This window comes from Bos javanicus, chromosome 29 (assembly GCF_032452875.1).
Source record: "Bos javanicus breed banteng chromosome 29, ARS-OSU_banteng_1.0, whole genome shotgun sequence".
NCBI classification, from domain to species: Eukaryota; Metazoa; Chordata; class Mammalia; order Artiodactyla; family Bovidae; genus Bos; species Bos javanicus.
Window position 1 is genome coordinate 45,672,438 of NC_083896.1, and position 24,234 is coordinate 45,696,671.

At 60.0% G+C, this 24,234-nt stretch overlaps 3 protein-coding genes across 7 annotated transcripts in view; 2 read left to right on the forward strand and 1 right to left on the reverse strand.

The window, feature by feature from the left end:
- Nucleotides 1-13,549, forward strand: part of RAD9A (RAD9 checkpoint clamp component A) — a 57,651-nt gene extending 44,102 nt beyond the window's left edge. Inside the window, exons 3-13 of one of the 4 annotated variants that reach the window (XM_061407167.1) lie at nt 7,137-7,727; nt 7,813-7,883; nt 8,365-8,493; nt 8,940-9,054; nt 9,142-9,241; nt 10,624-10,733; nt 10,850-10,959; nt 11,041-11,105; nt 11,197-11,337; nt 12,097-12,313; nt 12,607-13,549. In XM_061407167.1, the coding sequence (XP_061263151.1) occupies nt 7,694-7,727; nt 7,813-7,883; nt 8,365-8,493; nt 8,940-9,054; nt 9,142-9,241; nt 10,624-10,733; nt 10,850-10,959; nt 11,041-11,105; nt 11,197-11,337; nt 12,097-12,313; nt 12,607-12,702 (1,188 nt within the window). In that variant the 5' untranslated portion in view covers nt 7,137-7,693 and the 3' untranslated portion in view covers nt 12,703-13,549. Of the gene's footprint in view, nt 1-3,313; nt 7,728-7,811; nt 7,897-8,364; nt 8,494-8,939; nt 9,055-9,141; nt 9,242-10,623; nt 10,734-10,849; nt 11,106-11,196; nt 11,338-12,096; nt 12,314-12,606 lie in introns of those variants that run through there. The other 3 variants (XM_061407165.1, XM_061407166.1, XM_061407168.1) reach the window with 3 other exon arrangements.
- Nucleotides 13,324-16,807, reverse strand: PPP1CA (protein phosphatase 1 catalytic subunit alpha). Its single transcript, XM_061407169.1, has 7 exons — nt 16,663-16,807; nt 15,991-16,122; nt 15,630-15,860; nt 14,893-14,997; nt 14,070-14,293; nt 13,854-13,988; nt 13,324-13,774 (listed from the first exon to the last, which is right to left on the reverse strand). Exons 1-7 carry the CDS (start codon nt 16,715-16,717, stop codon nt 13,664-13,666), a joined length of 993 nt encoding a protein of 330 aa, XP_061263153.1. The 5' UTR covers nt 16,718-16,807; the 3' UTR covers nt 13,324-13,663.
- Nucleotides 16,808-16,850: 43 nt separating this feature from the next.
- Nucleotides 16,851-23,584, forward strand: TBC1D10C (TBC1 domain family member 10C). Of its 2 annotated transcripts, XM_061407163.1 has the most exons (11): nt 16,851-17,391; nt 17,585-17,806; nt 18,046-18,223; nt 18,935-19,034; nt 19,245-19,352; nt 19,439-19,545; nt 19,746-19,860; nt 20,566-20,631; nt 20,730-20,919; nt 22,468-22,622; nt 22,895-23,584. In XM_061407163.1, exons 3-11 carry the CDS (start codon nt 18,072-18,074, stop codon nt 23,240-23,242), a joined length of 1,341 nt encoding a protein of 446 aa, XP_061263147.1. In that variant the 5' UTR covers nt 16,851-17,391; nt 17,585-17,806; nt 18,046-18,071; the 3' UTR covers nt 23,243-23,584. The 2 variants fall into 2 exon arrangements, with proteins under 2 accessions (XP_061263147.1, XP_061263148.1); XM_061407164.1 differs by having other exon boundaries at nt 16,851-17,788.
- The last annotated feature ends 650 nt before the right edge of the window (nt 23,585-24,234 follow it).

Sequence of the window (24,234 nt, forward strand, 5' to 3'; positions counted from 1 at the left end):
ACACCCCCAGCTGCTCCCCTCCGTTCGTCTGCCAGGAGCTTTCCCTGCCATTCTCCCGGATGTTCCGCTGCCCTGGCCAGCCCATGCCGCGGGCTCTGTGACTCTGTCTCCCCTGGCAGAGGAGTGGGGTTACCTCTCGCTGGGCTGGAAGATCCTTATCCTGCCCTGCTGAGTCACTGCCGGTCCCCTCCCTCCCACCAGCCTTCTTCCTTCAGTCTTTCTCCAGACTGTCTGGGTTGCACAGGGGCCCCTGGGGGGGTCAGAGGACAGCCGGCAGCTGCTACCTCCTTGGGGCCATCCCAGCACTGCTGGGAGCTGCCTTCACCAGCTGCATGACCTTGGGCGAGTCACTCGACCCCTCCACACTCTGTCTTCTCTTGCATAAAACAGGGTGATGATAATGGTATCCTCCTCAGAATAAGGGATAATTGACTGGGCACGGCAACCCACTCCAGTATTCTTTCCTGGAGAATCCCATGGAACCTGGCAGGCTACAGTCCATGGGGTCGCACATCAGAAGCAACTTAGCACCCATGCAGTACTTAATACAAATCAAACCTCTGGCACTTAACGTGCGACAATGTTACATATTATTGTTTTCTTGCTCTGTCCTCCCGTCTCTGGTCATGGCACTGCCCTGACCACTGACCCCTGACCCCTGACCCCTGCAAGCCCCATGTTAATCTGCCTGCACCTTCTGTTCTTTCCCTTTGGCCTTCTTCCTGAGCCCTGTCCCCAGCACCCCTGCTCTGACACCCCACACCAGGCACAGACACGGAACCCTGGAAAGTTATAGAGCTGGGCTGCTGCTCAACTTTCCTCCAGCAGGTCCTGAGCATCAGCCTCGGCCTCCCACATGGCCTCCTCGTAGGCAGTCAGCGTGTTGGAAGATGGACACAGGCACAGTGAGCTCGGAGGTGAGGAGGGGAGCCATCCGCCCCTCCCCCAGCCATCCTGGGTGCAAGCCCCCTTCTGTCTGTGAGGGGCTCCCCGTTCCCTGGCCCCAACAGACACCTTTCCGGGGCCCACCTCATGGTCCCCATCAGAGCCCCCCGAACACGTCCGCTTCAGCTGCTGACTGCTGCAAAACTTGTTCAGTGAAACCGGGGCTCAAGAGCTCGGACAGGTGCGAGAAGGGCTGTGGTGCCCAGAAGGCAGGGGGCAGAGGTCAGGAAGATGTCAAGGGAAACTGTGAGGGTGGCTGGGGAAAGCCAAGTAGTTGGGGAACTGCACTTGGCCTGGAACGGGCTCCCGGGCCAGGAGGAGCTTGCGCTCGGGTCTTTGGGGCCCAGTCACCCCCAAAGCTGTCTGAAGCACCTCCTATATGTGCCTGCAGGACAGCGTGGTCCTATGGAGACCTGCACCCTGCCTGCCAGGGGCTGGGGTCTGCGGGGACAGAGGGATGATGGCTGCAGAGCCACCCTGCTCTTAATGAGTGGTCTCCTCCCTGCCCTGCCCTAAGCTCTCTGAAGTCTCTCCTCTCCCCTGCTCTGTAGTAAGCCCACCTCGGCCAGGGAAGATGGCTCTTGGAGCCCTCTCCCTTGGGTGCTTAGCGCAGTGTTGGACACCGACCTGGGACCCTTGGGTGCCCACTTGCCCTCCCCAGGGCAGCCTGGTCTCTAAGCTGGAAGCAGGAACTGGACACGGTGTCTGTCTCCCTCTGCTGGTCCCTGAGGGCACAGCCGGGCCGGGCCACTTTCCCAGAGTTGGCAGTGCCCACGGCTCCCCAGCCGACGGCAAGCATTGGGGACACTGAGGCAAGGGCCTGGGAGTCAGACTGGGCTCCAGGCTGTAGGAATATGGACGCTGCCTCCCGGGTCCCTGTGGCCTGAAGCCTGCCTCCTACAAGGGCCTTGGGGTGGTCTTAGGGAGGCCAGGTCGTCTCCCTGATGTCTTCTCCACGGGCCAGCAGGCCCCAAACAGCTTCCTTCCCTTCTAACCCATGAATGGAGCTGTCATCCACAGATTTATCTAAACCTTTTGTGAAGCTATTTGTATTTCCAGCCGAGAGCACATCTTGGGGTAATGAGTTCCATCGAGTCCTCCCCTGCTGGGGGAAACACGCTGCCTTTGATTTGTCCTGAACTTACCTCACTTGCGCTCCGAGGGGGCCCTGTAACTCCAGCATGCCAGGTTCTGCTGAACAAGCCTGAGCTTTCCCCTTCCCATCTGCGGCCTTAAAAAATTCCATCTCATCTCCCATTCACCTCCAGCCCTGCAGACAGAAGGGACCTGGTGTGTCAGCTGTGCTCGGAGCCTGGCAGTGCCAGCCCCCAGCAGCTGGCCAAGATGGCGAGGGGTCATCTTCTTCCCACAGTGGGGCAGAGGGCGCTCTGAGGGCCCAGGATCGAGCGGGCACACAGCCACCACCCTGTGCCTTTTCCCAGGGCTGGCTGACTCCTGCCCCTACCCGAGCTCTTCCTCTGAGCCTTCTCCAGTTCCTGGCCTCCAGACTTTTCCTCTGTAAAGTTACTGTGGGGAGCGGTCCCTCCCCGTTCCTAGTGTGGATTCACCCTGGCCCCATCTGTGTTGATGATTTATTCTGTCCCTGGTCCCGACCCCAGAACACCGTGAGGGGCCACTCCAAAGGCAGAGAAGCCAGGACACAGTAACCAGAGTAACAGCAACACTGACCGCGCGAATGAAGGGCTTTATGGACATTGAGAAGGTTAATCTTCGCAGCCCTCTAAGATAGGGACTGTTAGCTGTTCCTCCCCAATTTACAGATGAGAAAACTGAGGTTCAGAGAATATAAAAGCAAAGCGTTCATTTGCACAGAACCTGAAAGTGATGAGGCCAGGATTCAGACTCAGGCACACAAGGGCCTAGAACCCCATGGTCCACCTCAACAGACAACGTGGCTTCAAGTCTTGTGAACTTTCAGAATCCGACACTCTTCGGTCATCCGACCCACGTTTATTAAACCACTGCTATGTGCCAAGCTTGTTCTGGTTGCTGGGAGAAATGCCAGGGAACAAAAAAGGCCCAGGCTGGGCTTGCCTCCAAGGGCTGGAGGCACCCAGTGTGCCACAAACCCATCGCATGTGGCCAAGTAGAGCCCCACCAGCTCAGCTCAGAACTCCCTCACACACTGGGAAACCCCAGCGTCACCACGCACAGCCCATTCCCCGTGTGTGCACACCCCATTTCCTGTGTGTGCACAGCCCAGTCTCGGCAACGTCAGGCCCTCTGGAAGGGATTTTTGTCCGGGGCTGTCTTTCCCACAGCTAGAAAAATGTGTCTAACATGTTTGTTTGTTTGTTTGTTTTTTAGTGTGTATTCAGATTGACCCTCTTAGAAATGTCCGTTTTAAAAATTATTTATTGACGGCTGCACTGGGTCTTCCTTGCTGTTCCAGGGCCTTCTCTAGTTTCGATGTGTGGCAGCTACTCTTGGTTGTGTTCGGGCTTCTCATTCTGGTGGCTTCCCTTGTGGAGCGTGGGCTCCAGGGCCGGCAGGCTCCAGGAGTTGTGATGCAAGGGCTTAGCTGCCCCTCGACAATGTGGGATCTTCCTGGACCAGGGATCGAACCCATGTCCCTTGCATCAGCAGGCGGATTCTCATCCACCATACCACCATGGGAAGTCCTAACGTGTGTTAGATGAATGAATTACTGAGCTCTGAGGAGTCTGTGATTTCAAACCTAACACGTTGGGTGAGAAGTGGCAGTTGAAATTTCCAGACAGATTATTATTTTAAAAGTTTGAAATGGTAACCACCTTCCTCTATTTCGTATCTGCCTGAGACAGTCACACACACACAACCACACAAACTCCCACATAATCACATACTGTGTACTTGCAGGAGGCCATCTCTAATGTGGGGTATGTTTAAGACTGTAAGAATGTAGGATTTTAAAAGCTCTTGAGACAGCATTTCATTCAACCCACTCACTTTGTCAAGGAGGAAACAGACCCAGAGAAGGGCCTTGACTTGCCTGAGGCCATCTGTGAGCAGGGCTGGAGTCCCCTGTGCCTCCTCCCTTTTGGACCTGGAAGGCCTTCTTGGCTACACCAACTGCCATCCTGGAGAGGCTGCCTGACCTCCGATGGGAGAGCTCCCTTCCAGCCCCACAGCCTGGGGGAGCAGGCCGGCCAGTTCCAGCTCTTCCCCAGAGCGGGGGTGGCTAGAACAGGGGCTCTGCGCAGTCGGAGGGCCCTCGGTGATCTCAGCACATCAAGTTGGGAAGAGGCATCTCATGCCACCAACCACATTGTACAGTCGCAGACACGGGAGGGACTCACCCGAAGTCACAGTGGAGTCAGTGCTGAGGACAGACCAGAGACCCAGGACTCCCAATTCCCAGCTCTGAGCTCCTTTCTGGTGTCTGAGCCCTTCAGAAGGGCCAAGACCTTCCTGGCTTTGGCAGGGGTGTGTGCCTGCACGCACACACACACACACACACAGCTTAGGAAAGACTCATCAGAAGTCCAAAAGCATTTCTGTCTCCTCCCTCCGAACAGTCAAAGCTATGGTTTTTCCATTAGTCATGTATGGATGTGAGAATTGGACCATAAAGAAGACTGAGAACTGAAGAACTGATGCTTTCGAACTGTGGAGGTGGAGAAGACTCTTGAGAGTCCATTGGACAGCAAAGAGATCCAACCAGTTAATCCTAAAGGAAATCAACCCTGAATATTCATCAGAAGGACTGATGCTAAAGCTGAAGCTCCAAAACTTTGGCCACCTGATGTGAAGTCAACTCATTTGAAAAGATCCTGATGCTGGGAAAGATTGAAGGCAAAAGGAGAAGGGGGTAACAGAGAATGAGATAGCTGGATGGCATCACTGACTCAATGTACATGAGTTTGAGAAAACTCCAGGAGATGGTGAAGGACAGGGAAGACTGGCGTGCTGCAGTCCAAATGAGCAACTAGACAACTTCCTCCCCCCGGAGCCTTGCTCCAAAGCCTGGAGGCTACAGGACCCTATAGCCCTGTAAGAGGCAGGAGCAGAGACCCGGCTATTCGATGAGTCACAGCTCTCCTCCCTGCCTTCCAGGGAGTGTTGGATCTATCTCCTGTTCCAACTGGGCTGCTCAGGCAATGGCTGGGGGAGCAGTGGAGAAGCCATGAAGGCTCGGCTGATTCTCACTGGAATAATAAGAGACAGGGTGAGATCCAGGGAGGAGGAGCAAAGTAAGGAGGAGAATAACGAATGCTAGGTTCTTTGTGGGCAGGGTGTGGACTGGACAGAATGTGGGTGACAGCTATCATCCACGGAAGGGTAGGACTGTGGGCAAGGCTTGGAAATTTTCTTTAATCACAGCACTGTGCTAAGAGGCAACCAGAGTCAATTCAGTTTCACTTGGATCACACACCTATTCACTGAAGGACTTACTGATCACCTGCTGAGGGCCGGGCCCTGTGGGAGGTATGGTGACGCAGTAACAAACACAACAAACTCAGTCCTGGCCTCACAGGCTTGACATACTAGAGGCAGTACAGAAGTAGACACGTGTGAAATAACGTTGAGTTGTGCTAAATGCTGTAGATGACTCGGAGCAAGGGATTAGCTTGGGGGAGGGGGCCTGGAGTGGGGAGGCAGAGAAGGCCTATTTGAGGATGGGCACCTGAAGCTGAGCCCTAGGAAAAGAAGGTACCTGCATGTGAGAAGGGGGGAAGACCAGCTATCTCATCCTCATTCCAAGTGGTGGGAATAGCTTATGTGGAGAGCCCAAGGTGGAGAAGGATGTGGTTGCTTCAGGAAGTGGGTGGGGCCAGCGCAGCTGCAGAGGGAGGCCAGAGACAGGTGAAGAGATGGGCAGGGCCAGCTCCTTCCTGCAGGTTTGGGGTAAGGGGTTTAGTTTTTGGTGGCTTATTTATTTTGGCCATGGTTCATTCCATAACCAGGGGTTGAACTTGCACCCTTGGCAGTGAAAGCGGAGTCCTTACCAGTGGAGCCTAAGGGAATTCCCAAGGGGTTTAGATTTGATGGCAAGCGCAGTAGTTGGAAACCACTGCAGGATCTAAACCTGGGAAAGGCGTGACATGATTGACATCTTAGGAAGCTCACTTAGGTGCTGTATGGAGAGTGGAGTGGAGGGGCAGGGAACCACTCAGAGCTCTCCCATCATCATTCAAGTGAGAGATGATGGTGGCCTGAGCCAGAATGATGGCTGTGGGCATAGGACAGGAGGACCAAGTTGCCATCTGTTTGGGAGGCAGAGAGCTCAGGACTTGCTGAAGGATTGTAGTATGTAAGAGGTGGGTCAGGATGGAGTCAAGGATGAGTCCCAGTTTACTGACCTAAATGCCTGGGTAGAAGTAGTACCATTTACACTGAACCCCTTAAAAGGCAAGAATACCCCAGTAATCCAGGGAAACCTGATAAGGGAGGAAAACTGAGGGTAAGGAAAGGAAGTGGGGGAAAATAAAATAAAATAAAATAAAAAAATAAAAAATAAAAAAAAGAAAGAAAGGAAGTGGGGTCCAGAATTGCAGGCCAGGAGCAGGAAGGCAAGGGTCCCACAAACGTGGCTTCCTCACTGGCAACAGTGCCAGAGGAGCAAGGCCCTAAAGGAACGCAGGGGTGCCCAAGGGTCCCTCAAAGCACACCGGGTGCTGCGGGAAACCAGAGGCCAGGAGCCCCTCCATGACTTGCCTTCCTCTTCACACACCTGAGGACCAAGGCTGAGGACGAGGGGAAGACCTGCCCGGCTGACTGCTGTGTCCACCCTTTGCAACCCCATGGACGGTAGCCCGCCAGACTCCTCGGTCCATGGGATTTTCTGGGCAAGAACACTGCAGTGGGTTGCCATTTCCTCTTCCAGGGGATCTTCCCGACCTAGGGATTGACTAAGCCCCTCTTTTGGCACCCTCCCTTGTTTTTTCAAACGGCCAGAGACGCAGGAGTCTATCCTCATAAAATGTTTCCAGTGCTTTCCATCAGTGACCCTCATCATTCAGCAGCCCCCATCCCTCCTCTCACAAACCCACTTCCCTCCCAACGGAGGGAAAAGCCCCACGCGCTGCTGAGTCTTGACTCGCCCCTTCTCCTGTCGGCCAAACCCTTCTACCCCTTTTCGTCCGGAGAAGCTTCTGTTCTTTGGGATCAAAGAAGGATCGTCGAAGCTACGGCAAGCAGTCACTTCCCACCCCGGGATCCTGTAGCAAGGTGCGTTACTATCTTTTCAGAGCTGGCAGTTGCTGCTTCTATCCGCGTCCCCGGCCCGCCCGGACGGAGTGAGACGGTCTTGCACCGACCCCGTACGCACCCCCCGGCGCCCGACAGACGTCCAGGAAATCCGTACTAAATGAGTGACCTGGGCCAGGCCCGCCCGCACATCTCCGGATTCCGAGCCCACTGTTGGCTCCCCGACACCCTCTGGGCGCCTCGCGTTCGGGCGCGCGGCCGCGATGGGGCCGGCTGCCAGCCGGGCTTCCCGGGGGCGCTCGAGGGCCGAGGGTGGGCCTGGACCTCACGGAGGAACCCGGCGCTCCCGGGTCACGTGACAGGGCCCGCCCCGGGCGCAGCCTCCGTCACGTGACGACGCAGCCGGCCAGCGTCTTTTTCCCGAGACGGAGCTGCCGGCCTGTGGCCCAATCAGGAGGCGGGGGCGGGGCTGCCGGGGGCGGTGCGCGGGAAGGGAACCCCAACCTCCGGGAGCCGCGGGAGAGATCCGGAGGGCATTGTTGAGCTGGGGTCCGGCCCGGGACCCGCCGCCCGCCCCATCCCGGTCACTGGGGGCAGCATGAAGTGTCTTGTCACGGGCAGCAACGTGAAGGGTGAGTCGGGGTCGGCCGGGGGCTGGAACCACGTGGGATGGCCCGAGGCGCCCGCAAACCGCTGTCTCTCTCCTCCTCCCCGCAGTGCTCGGCAAGGCCGTTCACTCCCTGTCCCGCATCGGGGACGAACTCTACCTGGAGCCCCTGGAAGACGGGGTGAGGAGACCGGGTATGGGGGAGTGGCGTGAAAGTCCCAAAAGGGAGCCCTGATCGGGGCTCGAGTCTCTCCCCCATCAGGCAGGGTGCCCGGTAGGCACGTTTGCTGAGTTTAACAGGGGCCTCCCCTGTTGCTGCGGTGTCCCTTTGGGCCCTGTCATCTTCCCAGGCCAGTGTCTGAGTCGAGAGCCCTTGCCCTCCCTAAAGTGCCCGGTGGTGGATGGGGGTGATTAGGTAAAAGGCGTGGGTGCTGAAGGCTGGGTCGCGCTCTTGCTGTGGAAACGGCGGCGTTGAGGTCCACTGGGGACTCGTGGAAGGCTTCATGGAGGACATCCTTGATGACTGAAAGGAAAGGGCGGGCTTCTGCAGGTGATGGTAGAACAGAAGCCATTGGGACAAGTGCCTGGGTAAAAGCTGGCTTGAGGGCTGGGCCCAGCACTGCTGGTGACCACATCTTTCTCCCCACTTTTCCTGGCCCCAGCTCTCCCTCCGGACCGTGAACTCCTCCCGCTCGGCCTACGCCTGCTTCCTCTTTGCCCCCCTCTTCTTCCAGCAGTACCAGGCGGCCACCCCTGGGCAGGACCAGCTGCGCTGTAAGATCCTGATGAAGGTGAGGTGGGTCCCTCAGCAGTGGCAGGGCACTCCCCCCAGGAAACCCTCCTGGCAGTGCAGTTTGCTCTGGGGCACACAGCAGGTGCCTGTAGGAGGAGAGATGTATACTGGAGCAATCCGGTGCAGAACGCAGAGCCTGGCCGAGTAGAGACATCCATGGGGGTAACGGGTTATATGAAGAGGGTAGCTGAATCTGCCAGGGACCTGCAGGGAGTAAATGACTCTCAGGTTGGTCCCTGAAAGATAAGCAGGTCTTTTGAAGGCATTCCAGACCAGGGTAAGGGCACGAATGAAGGCCTGGAAGCGTGCAGATATCTGCATGTGTGAGGGGTCCTTTCCTGGTGTGACAGTGCTGAGCCCATGATGGGCCAGAGCCCAAGGGGACTGGACGTGAGAGCCGGTTGGCGGAGGCGCAGTGCTGAGGGATGTGTTTCCCTCGCCTAGTCCTTCCTGTCTGTCTTCCGCTCGCTGGCAATGCTGGAGAAGACTGTGGAGAAGTGCTGCATTTCCCTGAATGACAGGAGCAGCCGCCTGGTAGTTCAGCTGCACTGCAAATATGGTGAGTGAGCAGCTGGCTGACCCAGGGGTCCTTGCGGTGTGGGATTAGAGGTTGGCGAGCCCACTGAGACCGTGTCTGCCCATCCAGGGGTGAGGAAGACTCACAACCTGTCCTTCCAGGACTGCGAGTCCCTGCAGGCCGTCTTCGACCCAGCCTTGTGTCCCCATGTGCTCCGTGCCCCAGCCAGGTGAGCAGCCCCTGGTTGCACGCTGAGCCCTAGGTTTTTCTCTTCCTTCTTTCGGCCTCAGGAGTCAGTTTAAGGAGGCACCTCCTCCGTTTTTCCTGCAGGGTATCTGTGAACCTCAAAGCGTTCATCCATCCCGGTTTGCTTTCAGGGCCTTGCCTGGCCCTTTAAGGGCAGAGGCTGGAGTGAGGAGGGGCCAGATGTTCCCTTGTCCCATGTTCCTCTCTGTCTCCCGAGTCTGTATTCTCCACCTCAAAGTCTGACTTGGCTTTCTGACCACTCAGCCCCACTGACTCCTCTTTCAAAAAACAGGTCTCCGGCTTGCCCTCACGTCTCCTCTGGCCTTTGAAGGTCCATTAATTTTTGTGGCTCCGGGACTTGTAACCTTTCTCTGATCTGGTCATCCTTCTGGGATAAGTCCCGTTCAAGGGCAGCCTCTCTTCCTACCTGGCTGGGTTCTAGCCCTGAGGGGTCCTCAGGCCACGGCTGGACAGGGAGGTCACGGTCCTGGAGGGCTGCCTGAATAATCAGCTATAGGAGAGGAGCCGTTCTGGGTAGTCACAGGGGCCATGCGGGGCCTGGGAGATGGGGAGCCTAGCAGACGCCAAGGCCCCTGGAGAAGACCAGAGAGGAGTGGGTCCCCTCCCACCTGCCCACGTGCAGGGTGTGCCTTGCACTCGAGTAACCCAAGGTCTCACGTTTCTTTGCTTTTGGTAGCCGCAGGACCTGGTAACTTGAAGGTCCCTTTGAGCCCTGACTTTGTTTTTCTGAGTTCTGTTGAAATAGCACTGCCCAGGATCCCTTTGGGTAGAGAAAGAGAGCATCAATCCGTGGTCTGGGTTTTGAGAATTTTTCTTTCTTTTAAAACGAGTGATTGTTTCTGTTTGTCTTATGGACAATTTCAAATTCATATAAAAGCAGATAACCAGCTTCTTCTGTCCTAGTTGTTTTGAGGCAAATTCCAGATGTTATTTCACCTGAAACTATTCACTAGCCTGTCTCTACTAGACAGGGACCTGAGGACTCTTTGTAAGGCGGTGTTTATGTGGACAGCGTGGGTCTGGTCTCCCAACCCTGGATGGGCAGGAGCCACCTGCCTGGTTCAGTTCAGCACAAACCGCCTGAACTCCCTGCTGCATTCTGTGAGCCTGTTCTTGTCTGCCTCCATCTCGTGCAAGAGGACTACTCTCCCACAACATCCTGGGAACCTTGGATGAGGCAGCAACCGTGTCCTGCTGCCCCCGTGCTCCACCCTGGGGCCATGCGAGGCCTGGCCTGGTTCTCTTTGGATGCTGGGGTGCCTCGCTGTCCCGCCTCCGGTCCTCTGAGAGCAAAGCCACTGGGCGGGATCGAGCCTCGGGTGTGATGCTGTGCCCTCCTCACAGGGTCCTGGTGGAGGCTGTTCTGCCTTTCCCCCCAGCGCTGGCTGAAGTGACTCTGGGCATCGGCCGTGGCCGCAGGGTCATCCTGCGTAGCTACCAAGAGGAGGAGGCAGGTGAGGGGACCAATGGGGCCTGGGGCAGAGAGCAGAGACGGGCTAGGGGGGTGCAGAGAGCAGAGACGGGCTGGTGGGGGCAGAGCCCGGCTTCCTCCTGTTGCTGCCCCCCCCAGACAGCGCCATCAAAGCCATGGTGACGGAGATGAGCATCGGAGAGGAGGATTTCCAGCAGTTGCAGGCCCAGGAAGGGGTGGCCATCACTTTCTGCCTCAAGGAATTCCGGGTGAGGTTCCTGCCGTGCACTCACTGCCCCGTCCACCTCTCCTCCCTGCCCAGCCTCCATGCTCTGCTTCTCCCTTCCCAGGGGCTCCTGAGCTTCGCAGAGTCAGCCAACTTGTCCCTCAGCATTCACTTCGATGCCCCGGGCAGGTAAGGCCCAGCCTTGGGATAGGGAGGAGAAGGCTCTGGGGTGCCGGAAGCCAAAGGGCCTTGACTGCGTCTGGATCTGTCACCTGCCCAGGCCAGCCATCTTTGCCATCGAGGACTCTCTGCTGGACGGCCACTTTGTCCTAGCCACACTCTCAGAGTCGGACTCGCACCCCCAGACCCTGCATGCCCAAGAGGAGCTCCAGCGGCCAGAGCCTGGGCCTCAGGCTCACAGGTGAGAGCTGCGCCCGCCCACCCCCCTTCTCACTCTGTGTACCCAGGCTGCAGCCTGCCGCTTCCAGAGTCTGCAGCCCCCACCCTGTGCGCCTCCCATCCCCACTTCCTGTCGAGCCCCAGCCCCTACAGTCCTCACTGCTTCCAGCCCTGCAGGCTCAGCCTCACCAGTCAGCTGTACTCAGAGATCCCCCGACTCAGGGAAGTGTCCCCAAGGTCGGGCTGGCTTCCTTCTCTGGCTGAGGCGTCCTCCCAAGCCAAGGAGGGAAAAGGGCTGCCGGGAGGCAGGGGGCTGCCTGGGATGGGGGAAGCAGGTGGCTGCAAGGGCAGGTGGGTTGGGGAGGATGGGCCCAGCGTAGTTTAAGTGGAGGAAGTTGGCCTGGCCCTCTGCCCAGTATGTCCCTGGGCCCCAGTGCGCTCCAGTTCCTGTCCCCTGGGAAGGTGGGGGCTTGGGCCCCAGGTGGCCCAGCTCACTGGACTTGCCGCTCCCCTCCCGCAGTGAGCTGAAGCGGGCCCCCAGGATGCCTCCCTCAGGCCTCTACCTGAACTCTGATGAAAGGATTCTACGGTTGACCCCCTTCCGGAAGCGGCCACTTAAAACACCGCCCCCATCCTTTCCCCTCCCACCAAATCAGGAAATAATAAAACCAAGAGGTCACCAATGGTTACTAGGCTCCTGCAGGCACTGGCTGAGCCCTCCAGGCGGGGCCCTAACTCTGTCCCCCGCCCCCTTCCCCACTGATACCGTCTCTGCCTGTAGCACGCCCCACCTAGACCTGGATGACTTTGCTGTCGACGACATGGACTCTTACATGATTGCCATGGAAACCACCACGGGCAGTGAGGGCTCCCAGGCACTGCCCTCCATCTCCCTTTCACCTGGCCTCCAGCGCCCCTGTAGCTCCAGCCCCCACTCAGAGGAGGAAGATGATGACATGGAGCCCAGCACAGTGCCTGGGACTCCCCCACCTAAGAAGGTAGGGGTGAGAGACAGAGGGGCTTCACTGGTGGCTCCAATGGAAAGAATCCGCCAGCCATGCAGGAGACCTGGGTTCAGTCCCTGGGTGGGGAAGATTCCCTGGAGGAGGGCATGGCAACCCACTCCAGGATTCTGGCCTGGAGAATCCCCATGGACAAAGAGAAGCCTGGTGGGCTAGTCCATGGGGTTGCAAAGTCAGATACCACCAAGCATGGAGGCAGAGGCTGGGGTGGGAGGCAGAGGGAGGGAGCAGCCTCTGAGCTCACCCGGCTTCCTCTGTTCTCTCGCCAGTTCCGCTCGCTGTTCTTTGGCTCCATCCTGGCCCCTGGACACTCTCCCCAGGGCCCCAGCCCTGTGCTGGCTGAAGACAGTGAGGGCGAAGGCTGAGCCGAGACTGGGCCCGATGAAGCCCCGCCCCACCCCTCTCCCAAAGCCAGCCAGGGCAGGTCTGCTCTCCTCCTTGGTGGGTGGTAGAGGTGCGCCCTGCTGGAGCCGAGCTGACTGGTCCTGCCACCTCCCCCAGGGCCTTGCCTGGCCTGGGTCTTGTTGTTTCCCTTCAACCCCCAATCATTTATTCAACCCTCAATCTATCATGTCTGTTCCCAGTCTCCGTGCTGAGCTGCCCTCTGCAGGGAGTTTCCTCATCTCTTAATCCAATTCTGTGGGCAGAACTAGAGGACTGCCTTCTCTAAGCCCACCACCCTAAGAAAGAAAGAAATCATTGTGGGGCTTCTGCCCCTGCTGATCCACCTTCTGCCAATCATGACCTGTCCCTCCCTCAAATCCTGAGCGCACCACTGGGATCCCCTGTGACTGGCACACACTGTTTTGCTTGCTTTCCCCGAACTCTCTGGCTCTGGCTTGGAAATTCCCAGGGCTCCTGTGGACCTGGGCATGTGGCTGGGGTTTTCCTGGCTGGGGCCCCAAGCTCAGCAAGCCTCCCAAGTGGCTCTGGGCGGAAGGGTTGCCAGGCCCAGTGTTTGGGACAAGGGAGACAGAGGCTATGGCAAGAATCCAGCTTTGACCTTTATTCAAGAGACCAGATGGGTTGCCCCAGGATCCGGCTGCCAGCCCTGAGGCCAAGCAAGGCTGGAGATCCCCAATCTGGCCCTGCTTTGCCCTGAGCTGCAGCCTTAGCCCCAGGATCCTGCCTGCAGCCGCTGTAGGTACAAGCGGGAAGAGCCCTGGGAGACTGGATGCTGCTATTGGTTCATAAAAAAAAGAGAAAAATACACCAAGCCTCCGTGTTCCCCGTGATGGGTGGGCCTGGGGGCCAGCATGAGCCCCCTGTAGCCACTGTGATTTCTGTACAATCCACCATCTGGGCCAGAGGGCGGGCACATGGAGGCTATTTCTTGGCTTTGGCGGAGTTGCGGGGTGGGGTGATGGGCCGGCCTCCAGGGTTCAGGCCACTGAACTGCCCGTATTTCCCCTTGTTCTTGTCAGCGGGCTTGAGGATCTAGAAGAGAAAAACTGGTCAGGCTCAGGGGGCCGTGCCATAGGCCCCTCGGCCTGTCCGCCCCCAGCCTGACCCCCACCTGGAAGGAGCACATGAGCGTCTCGTCCACACTCATCATGGCACCTGCATTGTCAAACTCGCCGCAGTAGTTGGGGGCTGAGAAGAGTGTCACCAGCTGCCGCTTGGCAAAGAACTCATAGCCGTCTTCTACTACCTGGACGAGGGTGGAGGCGGTTAGTTCAGCAGGAGCTGGCTGCCAGCCCTGCTCTCACCCGGATGGGGGCTGCCAGCCCACCTGGTGTGCCCGGCAGATGAGGTCCAGGTCATGCTTGTGCAGGAACTTGGCCACCACCTCAGCTCCAAATGTAAAGGAGACGCCACGGTCATTCTCGCCCCAGCCCTGCACGTCCTTGTCAGGGTCAGACCACAGCAGGTCACAGAGCAGGCCCTGGTCAGGCACATCTGTGGGCCGCATGATACGCCGGATCTGCTCCATGGACTGTAGGTCTGGGGACAGCCCTGGAGAGCACAGGGGTCAGGTCACCTCCTCCTCCAGGCAGCCTTTGCCAATCAGCCTCTGCCTCCCACCTCTCCACCCTCTCCAGGATTCCTGGGAGCCTACACAGGCAGAACTCATCACCTTCTGCCTCTTCCAAGTCCCTGTCCCTTCAAGGAGCACAGAGCTCCCTGGAGAAAGTGTTAGTCGCTCAGTTGTGTCCAACTCTTTGAAACCCCATGGACTGTCCAGGCAAGAAAGCTGGAGCGGGTAGCCATTCCTTTCTTCAGGGGATCGTCCCAACCCAGGAATCAAACCTGGGTCTCCCGCATTGCAGGCAGATTCTTTACCACCTGAGCCACCAGGGAAGCCCTGGAGAAAGGGGACAAGCAAACTCCATGCAGGAAGGCGAGGCCACGACACAACAGCGGGTGCAGCCCGATGCTGCGGCACGGGGGGACTTCGTGGGAGAAGTACTGCCCATACCAGGATTCCAGGAAGAGCTGTTCCTGCTGACTGGGAGCACATCTTCCAGCTGACGCTTCTGTCCCAAGGTCCCAGGGGTGCTCACCCTGGGAGGCTCATCCTTCCCAAGCATTCACACGCCCAGAGCCGTGCTCACCTCCATGGCAACAGAAGATCTTCTCGTCCACGATGGCAGCGATGGGCAGGCAGTTGAAGCAATCAGTGAAGGTCTTCCACAGTTTGATGTTGTAGCGTCTCTTGCCTGTCCAGGGGGAAAGAGACAGCTCACCAGAGGGCCTCTCTGCTCCACCCTCAGCCTGGGTCTCCAGGCCTTCCAGGACACATTGTGTGTTGTTCAGACACAGCTAGGAGGAGAGAATGGAAGGCAAAAAAGGAAACCAAACCCCCGCCACCTACCCCTACTACCCCATTGCCTCCCAGACAGAATTCTAAAGCAGCCGAGTCCACAGGAACCCCAGAGTTCCACTTCTGGCATGACCTCAAGGTTGGTACCCACCCCCAGCACAAGAGCAGGGCCAGGTCGAGACAGGGTCTGGTTCATCTCGGCTTCTGTCTAACAGAGTCCAGTCCCAACAGGCATCCCAAGTGCTTAAGTTCCGGATGCGCTGGAGGGGAGTGTCGGCAGGTGAGGCCCTGCCTTAGAATCCTGGCAGCCCTTCAGTCAGCAGCCACTGGCCAGGTCCCTGAGTGCCAGGATCTGCTCTAGGAGGGCAGGGGAGGGTGGCATGGGCTGGTGCTACCTTCACGGCGCTCAGCTTAGCAGGTGTTTGTCAGACGCTGACACCCCAGCCACCAGGTCGACACGAGGGCTGCACTGAATGGCAAGGAGAGCCCTTCAGGACCAGGGCAGCCCCAGATGCTCTGCCCACTCACACTCATCATAGAAGCCGTAGATGCGGTTGATGCTGGCACACTCGTGGTTCCCACGGAGCAGGAAGAAGTTCTCTGGGTACTTGATCTTATAGGCCAGCAGCAGGCAGATGGTCTCCAAAGACTGCTTGCCCCTGTCCACGTAGTCCCCCAGGAACAAGTAGTTACTCTCTGGAGGGAAGCCACCGTACTCAAACAGCCGCAGAAGATCATAGTACTGGCCGTGAATGTCACCTGTGACCCAGGGAACCAAGTCAGCACTAGGGCCAGCCTAAACGTGAACCTCCTCCCAAGGAGGAACTTGGGAGGAGTGGGGGGCAAGGCTGCTTTCAGGAGGCCACGGGGACCTGGGCTGGGGGCTCACCGCAGATCTTGAGGGGTGCCTCCAGCTCCAGAAGAATGGGCTGGCTCAGGAAAATCTCCCGGGATTTGAGGCACAGACCACGGATCTCGTTCTCCGTCAGCTGTACATTCTTTCCAGGCCTGGAGCCCTGCACTGGGGGCGGAAAGAGGCGTCAGGACCCTGGTTCCTCAGGCGAGAACAGGGTGAATGTCATCGGTGACCCCACAGGCACTTCTGGGTGGGGGCTCCTGGGCCTCCCGGCCCCGCCTTGTCCAGGGGCAGCTGTTGCTGCTGAGCCTCCTGGGACCCCCAACCGCCCTCAAGGCGCTCCCGAGGGGACTGCTGTGCGCAGAGGCCATCCAAAACCTCATAGCACAGGACCCCTTCCTGGGGGAGTAGGCTTCTCGGGTTTCTCCCTCAGCCAAGAGCCCAGGCCAATCCTTGCGCGCCGCCCCGCTCCGGTCCTGCTCTGGCAAGGGGAACAACCCCAGACCTCCCAGCGCGCCACGATTGGGGTGGGGTGGGGTGGGGTGGGGTGGGGTTGGGGGACGATGTGGCCACGGGACCTCGCGGCCCGTCCCCGCCCAGTCGAAGCCGGCCCTGGGAGGGGCAGGTCCACCCGCGCGCCACTTCCGGGCCGTGCAGGGGACCAGGGCGCGGCGGGCGCCCACCTCCCTCGCCGCCCCGGCCAACCTTCCAGCAGGCGTCCGATTATAGAGTCCAGGTTGAGCTTCTCGCTGTCGGACATGGCGGCGCCGCCGCTCTGGCCCAGCACCTCCGGGCCCTGTCCTGGCTCCCGCCCTCCCGCGGCCTCCTTCCGGCCTGGTGCTCCTTCCGCCCGCCCGGGCCCGCCCCGGCCCGCCGCCCCGCCTCCTCGGCCGCCCGCCCCGCCCCGCCGCGCCCGGCCCCGCCCCGGCCCGCCCGGTCGCCCGCTGCCCCTGCGCTCTAGCGCCTCCACTGGACGCCAGGCCCGGGGCCCGCGGCGGCCCGGGAGGCGGGGCCTCGGCCAGGGGGCGGGGCTTGGGCTGATCTGATTGCGGGGGCGGAGCCTGCACTGGGGGCGGGGCTTCACGGGGCGAGGTCGACTCTAGTTCCGCCCTAGAGGGGTTACCCACCCTTGCACCGAGGATGTGCGGCCGGAAGTAGTGTGAAGTTGTTTTTCTCTTTCAAGGGCCCAATAGTCCTTCCCACTTCTGTCCCGGGCTGGAAGGTGGTGTGACCTCATTGATGTCTCATTGGGTCTCCCCAGAGAGTGCAGATTAAGTCCACGAAGTGCAGGAAAGGAAACAGGCTCAAAGCAAGGGTTGGCTTCAGATTGACAGAGGAACTCTTACCTCTAGGGTCCCTGTGGCCTGCGGGCGGCTGACCAGACCCAGACACCTGTCGCTGAACTCCGAGCTCATTTTTGTCCCCATGCCTGTGGTGCGTAATTTTTTAATGCCTCGTCCTTGCGTTTTGAGTAGCGCAGTAATGCCTTACTGTTTGACTTATCGAAAGCATTAACAAAAGAGGTAACTTTAAATAAAGCGTAATACTCACTGGAACCCTGAATTGAGTATTTTATTTGCCGGTGACCTCACATCTGGAGGCAGCGTGGCTTCTCTACCCCTGGCAGGTCCTGGCCACATCACACCCAGCACAAGAACCTAGGCCTGCACCCACCTAGCCCACCGGGATGGTGGGAGGAGCCCACGGCCCAGGGCCACTGGGGCAGACCGGAAGAGCCCTGGAGAGGAAGGGGTAACCCCCCCCTACGCACTTGGGAGGGGCCCCCAGCGGGTTGCTGAAGCTGTGGCCGAGGAGGAAGTGAGAGGAGGAGGTGAGGTGCAGCAGGGAGGTAAGCTGGGCTGCTGGGGACAGGGGCTGGGCCTGGGTCTCCGGTAGGGGGCCTGGCCTTTCTGCCCCTCTTGGCCTGTGCCCCACCCCCACCCCACAAGAGGAGAGGGGACCGGAGGGGTGTGGTGCGATACCCTGCAACCTGTCCTCTTTGACCAGGCGGGCAGGTCCTGGGGCTGAGGCCTGGGCCCAGGCTGGCCAGGAACCCCCGCTCACACTGGCTGTGCCCACATCTTGCAGCCTGCCGCACCGGGGTCGGTGGCACCATGGCCCAGGCCCTGGGCGAGGACCTGGCGCAGCCTGGCGAGCTGCAGGATGACTCTAGCTCTTTGGGGTCCGACTCAGAGCTAAGCGGGCCTGGCCCGTATCGCCAGGCTGACCGCTATGGCTTCATTGGGGGCAGCGCAGCAGAGCCAGGGTAAGTGGGGAAGGGATGAGGGGGGATACGGGGTGCTGGGCTTAATGATGGAGGCTGAGAGCTGAATTCTAGAGTGAGGCCCAACCTCAAGGGTCCTGGAAGGGTCTGGGGACCCAGCTAGTGTCACCTGTCCTCGGGTTCTAGATGGAATCTTAAGCTTAGCAGGGCTGTAGGGGGTGGGTCCCTGTGTGTCTCTTCCTCCCAGTCTCTGAGGGTTCCCAGCGGGGCTGAACCTGCTTCTGCTTTCAGTCCGGCCCAGGAATCCCAAAATCACAGAACCCACACTTCTTCCCCTACTAGTTCCCCCACTTCCCCAGGTGCTGAAAGGGAGACAAGTTTGGAGATAGATAGGGAGGTCACACCGCGATCAGAGGCAGAATCAGGCTCAGAGAAGACTCCTGGTTTCTAGGTCTTGGGCTCTGTCTACTCAACTTCCCCAAAGAGTTGTCTGTCCCCATCCTGGGGGACAGTCAACCAGCCCCTCCCCCATCACACACCTACACACCCTCTTCAGTATCTCCTGCTTCCGCCCACATCGGAGCCACATCCTTTCCTGTCCCCATGACAACCACTGGCAACTCCTGGGTGACAGGTCACTCCCCACCCCAGAGATTCCCAGAGATCAGGGCCAAGGGTTGGGCTCACCCAGGTAGCAGGAAGGGTGGTGGACGTGGGTGTCCTGTGTCTGGACATCTGTGTCGTGTGTCCCAGGCCGGGTCACCCTCCTGCAGACCTCATCCGCCAGCGGGAGATGAAGTGGGTGGAGATGACTTCACACTGGGAGAAAACCATGTCTCGGCGGTACAAGAAGGTGAGGGGAGAAGGGTCCCACGCGGCCCTCCTTGGCTCGTCCCCCTCTGCCTGGCAAAATTCAGCCTCCTGTGTCCCAGCACCTCTTGCCTTCGCTCCCTGCTCCTTGCGGAGACTCTTGCCCGATAGCAGATTGTGCCTGAGGCCTGCTGAGAGCAGCAGGGGTATCTGGCATGGCTGGCCTGACGGGGTGCCCTGGCCTCACCCACAGGTAAAGATGCAGTGCCGGAAAGGCATCCCCTCGGCCCTGCGGGCCCGGTGTTGGCCCCTTCTGTGCGGGGCTCACGTGTGTCAGAAGAACAGCCCTGGCACTTACCAGGTGAGGGGACCAGCGGGGGTCCCAGCCCCCACCCCTAGCCCTTCACCCCTCTGGGCCTTCACCTCCACCTTCTTGCCCACGTGCAGAACCTGGCTGAGGCCCCGGGAGACCCACAGTGGATGGAAACCATCGGCAGGGACCTGCACCGCCAGTTCCCACTGCATGAGATGTTTGTGTCGCCCCAGGGTCACGGGTACGAGGGCGGGGATGCCCAGGGACCCCCAGCCCCCACACCTCCAGGCGCTTTGGCAGAGTCCCTGCCCCTGGCTTTACGTCTTTGCATCTCAGAGGACCCAGCAAGGCCCCTGAGGGGCCGAGGCCTGGGCAGGGGCCGCCAGAGGGTGCGGGAGGGCTGCCCGGAGGACTGGCCCCTGATGGGGTCTTCTGGCACAGGCAGCAGGGGCTCCTGCAGGTGCTGAAGGCCTACACCCTGTACCGGCCGGAGCAGGGCTACTGCCAGGCCCAGGGCCCTGTGGCCGCCGTGCTGCTCATGCACCTGCCCCCAGAGGTGAGTGCCCTCAGCCCTGCGGCAGGAACCCCAGACCCGGACGCCCACCCCCAGGAACTCTGACTTCAGTTACCTGAGACCCTGGACCACCAAATCTAGTGACCTAGGGACCAAGGCATCCTGTGCCCTGAACCGTGACCGCCCCCCCCATCCTCTGGAACCCTGGCCTCTGGGACCTAGGATCCTCAAGTCCCACGCAGACCTGTCCTAATGAGCCAGGGCCTCATGATTGCCAACCTCAGTGACCATCAAGCCCAATGACCTTGATTCCAGGAACATCGAACCCTGACCCCTGACCTTTGGCCCAATGATCTAAAAGTCTGGATGTTATCACCTTGACCTTATGAACCTTGATTCTGAACCCTGTGACCATGATCCCTGACCCCAATGACCCCAAGGACCCAAGACTTGAACTTTGGGACCTCTGCTGCCCTTGACCAGTGAGTCCCCACCCTGCGACCCTCAAATTCAGCCCTCTGAGCCCTGTGACTTCTAACTCCTGCACCCCTTGGTAGGCCTCTTTCTAGGCAACAGGAAGCTTTTAGGTAAGACCCACCCCCTGCCCCAACCCCACCACCAGCACTGAGACCAGGCTCCTGGCTCCAGAATCACCCCAGATGGTGTCCAGGCCCTCCCCTGTGCCCCGCTCCCCCAGCCTTGCAGTCCCCTCTGAGGTGGGCACTCAAGGCCTGTACCCACCCCCAGGAGGCCTTCTGGTGCCTGGTCCAGATCTGCGAGGTTTACCTCCCCGGCTACTACGGGCCCCACATGGTGAGAGGCAGGGATGGGACCCGAGGGCACATCGGGAGGGTTGGGTGGGGTTGGGAGCCTAGGGAAGCCAGCAGTAGTGCTGATGGGCGTGGCCACAGGAGGCTGTGCGGCTGGACGCCGAGGTGTTCATGGCCCTGCTGCGACGGCTGCTCCCGCGCGTGCACAAGCATCTGCAGAAGGTGGGCGTCGGGCCCCTGCTCTACCTGCCAGAGTGGTTCCTGTGCCTCTTCGCCCGCTCCCTGCCCTTCCCCACAGTGCTGCGTGTCTGGGACGCTTTTCTTAGCGAGGGTGAGTTGGGGGCCGACTAGGTGGGCGGGGGCAGGAGGGGGTGCCTGGTGAACACGGAAGGTGGAGGTGCCAGCTTCGCTCTGCCCCGCTGCCACCGCTGACCCTGATCTGGGGCCTGGGTGCTGGGGTGTGCCGAGGGTAACCCGCTGTTGGCCACGTATCACCAATGGGAGGAACAGCAGCCCCCGCCCTAAGCAGTGAGATCACCACAGGGAGGGCACAGCATCCACATGGGGGGAGGGCTGGAGTCAGGGAGGCTTCCCCAAGGTCGATGGGGCAGGAGCTGGCGAGACCACAGCAGTGGCACAGCTCGGGGACTGGGCACAGTGAGGGCACAGCAGATGGAGCCCCCGGGCCCTCAATGCGAGCCCTCGCAGGCCAGGCATGGCTCTGGGAGCCAAGGCCACTTGAGTAAGTGAGACCTACATTCTGGTGGTGGTGGGGGTGGGGATGGGAGGCGGCGGTACCAAATTAACAAGATATTTATAGATTGTCATAAGTTCCATGAAGAAAATAAAACAAAGGACATGCCAGAGCGTAGGGGAACGGCAGAAGAGGGCTGTTTAAATATGCTGGCGGCTGCTCCTCAGAAGAGGCAGATACACAGAGCTGGGTGGAGAAGGAGAGGCAGGCAGGGCCCTGTCCTCAGGGTCCCAGCCACGGATGACTTGAGGGGTGCAGGCATGGGGAGAGGTGCCAGGCTAAGAGCAGGGGGCAGTCGGGGCAAAGCTGAGCTGGACTCTGGGTCTTTGGGGCTCTGCCTCGTACCCCCATCAGTGGCACAGTTGGATTCGGTTCTATACGGGTTGTCCAGCAGTTGCATGGTAGAAATCCATCAGTACACCTACTGAGCACCCGCTGTATGCCCAGGTGCCTTCAGACTGGGTTAGTGTTCTAACCACGGACGTCCAAGTCACCGTCCGCTTGTCCTCCCCTGCAGACTCGGACCTCGAGAGCGGGGCGGGGCGGGCCGGGCCCCGTGGGGGCACCCTTGCGCTTTGATAACGATGACGATGTTAGTAGTCTTGTTGTCCCTTTACACAGCACAGTGGTCACCAGGCCTTACTGGTCCCCCGACTGCCTTTCTCAGCAGACCGGAGGCTGCCAGGGAGGGGCTCTGAGGCTCCAGGAGCAGGCCAAAGTCATGTGCGTGTGCGTGCCTGCGTGTGTATGCACACGTGTGTGCCCTGTGCTCTTAGCTTAGGGGTGAGGAGCTCTGGCTTGAATCTTCCTAGAATCAGAAGCTCACAGGTCTGATCTGGAAAGGCTGTCTTGTCACCACCCAGCCCTTCACTGGACGGGGCGAGGAGCCGAGGCCCAGAATGAGAAGGCCCGTGTGAGGCTGTCAGCAGCCCTTGGCTCCTGGCAGGCTGCGCTGCCCACGAGTGTCCATGGCTGCTGGGACCTGCTGGCCGGTGCCCCCAAATGGCCGACCTGCTCTCAGTCCAGGCAGCAGAGCTGCAGGAGGGTGGAAGGAGTCTGGCCAAGGACAGGTTCGGGCCCGGGCTGAGAGCTGGCCCACACTGAGTGAGCCCCACCGGCCTGCAGGTGTGAAGGTGCTGTTCCGCGTGGGGCTGACCCTGGTGCGCCTGGCGCTGGGCACCACTGAACAGCGCCTGGCCTGCCCAGGGCTCCTGGAGACGCTTGGCGCCCTTCGATCCATCCCACCTGCCCAGCTGCAAGAAGAGGTCTTCATGCCCCAGGTGGGTGCCCCTTGCGCGCCCCCTGCACAGTTGGGGAAACAGGCCCAGAAGGAGGAGTGACAGTGAGCACGGGGCTCCGTTCTTGTCCTCTGAGCAGCAGAGAATGTGGAAACCCCAGGCCTCAAGTGGCTTTTTGTGGCTCCCTTAGTCTGTCTCTTTGTCTGTCAGCCCCTCAGCCCTCAGCCACTTCCTGGGGCTGTGTGCTGCCTGCCCTGCGGGGATCTCATCGTTTCCTGCCCTCCCTCGGGCTCAGTATCAACTGCTCCCCGCAGGTGCATGGCGTGGCCCTGTCCGAACAGGACCTGCAGCGGGAGATCAAGGCCCAGCTGGCCCAGCTGCCCGCATCGGCATCCGAGCCACCCCCGAGGCCGCAGGCCCGCCTGCCCGGGGCCCCAGCCATCTTTGAGGCCCAACAGCTGGCAGGAACCCGGGGGAGCCCTCGGCCTGAGGTGCCCCGCATCGTGGTACAGCCCCCAGAGGAGCCCCGGCCGCCCCGGCGCAAGCCCCAGACCCGAGGCAAGACTTTCCATGGGCTGCTGACCCGATCCAGGGGGCCCCCTATCGAGAGCCCCACCAGGTCCCATCGAAGCTCCACCTCCTTCCTGGACACCCGATTCTGAGGGTAGGTCCCACTTCTGAGGGTACCACGGACTCAGGGTCCCCCCGATCCCAACTGCCTGAACAGTGGATGCCAGCCTCGACGTGGGCATCGCACTTTACAGCTGGGGTTGGATGCCTCGCTCCTTTCCTGTGGACTGCCTCAGGCCTGAGGAGGACGGAACGGTACAGAGTGGGGTTTGGGGGACCCAGGCCCTCCCCCACCCACAGGGCTGCCCCAGTGCCTGGGCCCTTGCACGCATCAAGCTCGCACTGGAGGAGTGTGCAAGAAAGGGCACAGGCTGGGCCACGGGGACCCCAAAAGGCTCCTGAGGGGCCTGGAATAAAGTCTGAACAGAAGCCTGCATGCGGTCAGATCAATGCCCTCTACCCGCAACCTTCCATCAGCTGCCCCCTCCCCTCACGGCCCCGCCCCTCCTAGTCCCGCCCCGGCTCCCCAGGCACATGGAGGCTGCCGTTGGCTGCTGGAAGGTGTTTACCAGCTACAGGGACCAAGGGCAAGCCGCAGCACCCAGCCTCTTGGGGCCAGGTGAGGCTCCTGTGCCTGGGGGAGGAGGGCTCCCCCAGTGGACGCTGGGCCCACATGTGGGACTCTGTCTCCTCTTCTGCTCCCTCCCCTTGCTGATTTCAGGAGCCCCCCAGCAGTGGGAGCACTCTAACCCAAGTCTGCCCACCCCGTGTCCTGGTCCCATCCTCAGAGAGAGCCGGCTGAGAACAAAGGCCTAGTGTGCCCGGACAAAGGAGAAAGGCCCTGCCGGCCCTTGCCCCCTCCCAAAACCCCAGCCGCACCCCCTGGGGACTGCCACCATGGAAACCCCTCCCACACTCGCTAATTGCCCCCGTGGGTGCCCAAGGTTCCTGGGACAGGAGCCATTGCCAGGACAACGGGGCTGGTTCCGAGGCAGGCTCATGTCCCTGCAGGGCGGTCTCGGTGACCCGCCTCCTCGGGTGCCCTCCCCCGAGGGTGGAGGGCGGAGGGTGGGGGCACGGTCGG